Source organism: Carlito syrichta, unplaced genomic scaffold (genome assembly GCF_000164805.1).
Source record: "Carlito syrichta isolate Samal-C Ts95f unplaced genomic scaffold, Tarsius_syrichta-2.0.1 Scaffold305635, whole genome shotgun sequence".
Lineage (NCBI taxonomy): Eukaryota > Metazoa > Chordata > Mammalia > Primates > Tarsiidae > Carlito > Carlito syrichta.
In genome coordinates, this window is record NW_007249731.1 from 329,031 (window position 1) to 330,177 (window position 1,147).

Genomic DNA, 1,147 nt, shown 5'->3' on the forward strand with positions numbered 1-1,147 from the left:
CCCCCTTCTCGGCATCCCCCCACCCCCACCCGTGCACCGTCCCAGCAAGGATGACGCCTTCCGCATCCGGGGAGCGATACGTGTTTTAATGAACAGAATGGGAATGTGCAGGTGTGTGAACACGCTTTAAAACTGCCAACCACCCCGACCTGGCAGAGCCCGGCACCTCTACCCCAGCCCTGCTGGCTTGAGGGACACCCCAGCCCAGCGCGCCGGCCGGAGACAGCGTCCCGGCGATGAGCTCAGGTACCCGAGGGCTTCTGAGAGATTCAGGAAACCGCGGGAGGCTCCGGGACAGCGTTGCTGGGCGCGACTGCGGAGAGGCTGTCCTGTGCCCTCGGCCCCTCCGCCCCTGCCCCCTCCCTTCTCGGGCCCTGATGCCCACTCCGCAGCCTCCTCATCGCTTTCCTGGCTCCTTCCCCCTTTTCTTCCCAACCTCTTTGACCTTCTTTCTGTCTGGGAGTCTCTGGCGGTCTCCTCCCAACTCCCATCCACAAAAACAAAGCACGCACGGCCTAGGCCTGCCCCTCGGTCTTCCGAAACTCTCAGCCAAGGCTCCCAGGGAGCCCAGCTCTGCCGCGTGCCCGAGGCTGGCTCCGAGGCTTGCGCGGAACACCGTGCCCGTCCTCCATCCGGCCCCGCAGCCTGGGGCCAGAGGGACACGAGGGGTGGGCCCGGCAGGGTGGGTGCGGGGCTCACCTTAGCCGGCGTGGGGCCTCCAAGGGGTCCGCAGGGCTCTCGCAGCTCGTAGCCACCGTTGGACGGGCTCCTCTCGGGTCTCCGCACTGTGTCATCAGCCGCTAAGTCCCCAAAAGTGGACCGGCCGGCAGGGGGTGGCCCAAGGCGGCGCCGGGGACGGGGGCTGCCGCCGTCGGGAGAGTCTGCGGGACCGTCCACGCCTGATGAGGTGGCAGACGGGGGTCCGACGGGCTGGTCGCTGTCTGGACCACTTCCCGCGCTGGGCGCTCCGGGCTCAGCCTCATCCGGAGCGCCCTCGTCGTCGGGGAAGCGGTTGGACTCCACGTCCACCTCGGGCTCATCCGCCGTGTCCACGTCGGGCGAGGCGGAATGATAGCTGGAGCTGCCCTCGCTCAGAAAGTCTGGGCTTATGTAGCCACCGCCGCTGCCCGCGCCGGGGCCCGGCCCG

The 1,147-nt window shown here is 68.5% G+C and overlaps 1 protein-coding gene across 1 annotated transcript in view; it reads right to left on the reverse strand.

Moving 5' to 3' along the window:
* SKOR1 (SKI family transcriptional corepressor 1) overlaps positions 1 to 1,147 on the reverse strand; it is an 8,456-nt gene that overhangs the window by 4,480 nt on the left and 2,829 nt on the right. The window contains exons 3-4 of the mRNA XM_008061885.1: positions 941 to 1,145; positions 700 to 829 (exon numbers count right to left, since the gene is read on the reverse strand). Coding sequence (XP_008060076.1) covers positions 700 to 829; positions 941 to 1,145 — 335 coding nt within the window. The remainder of the gene's footprint in view (positions 1 to 699; positions 830 to 940; positions 1,146 to 1,147) is intronic.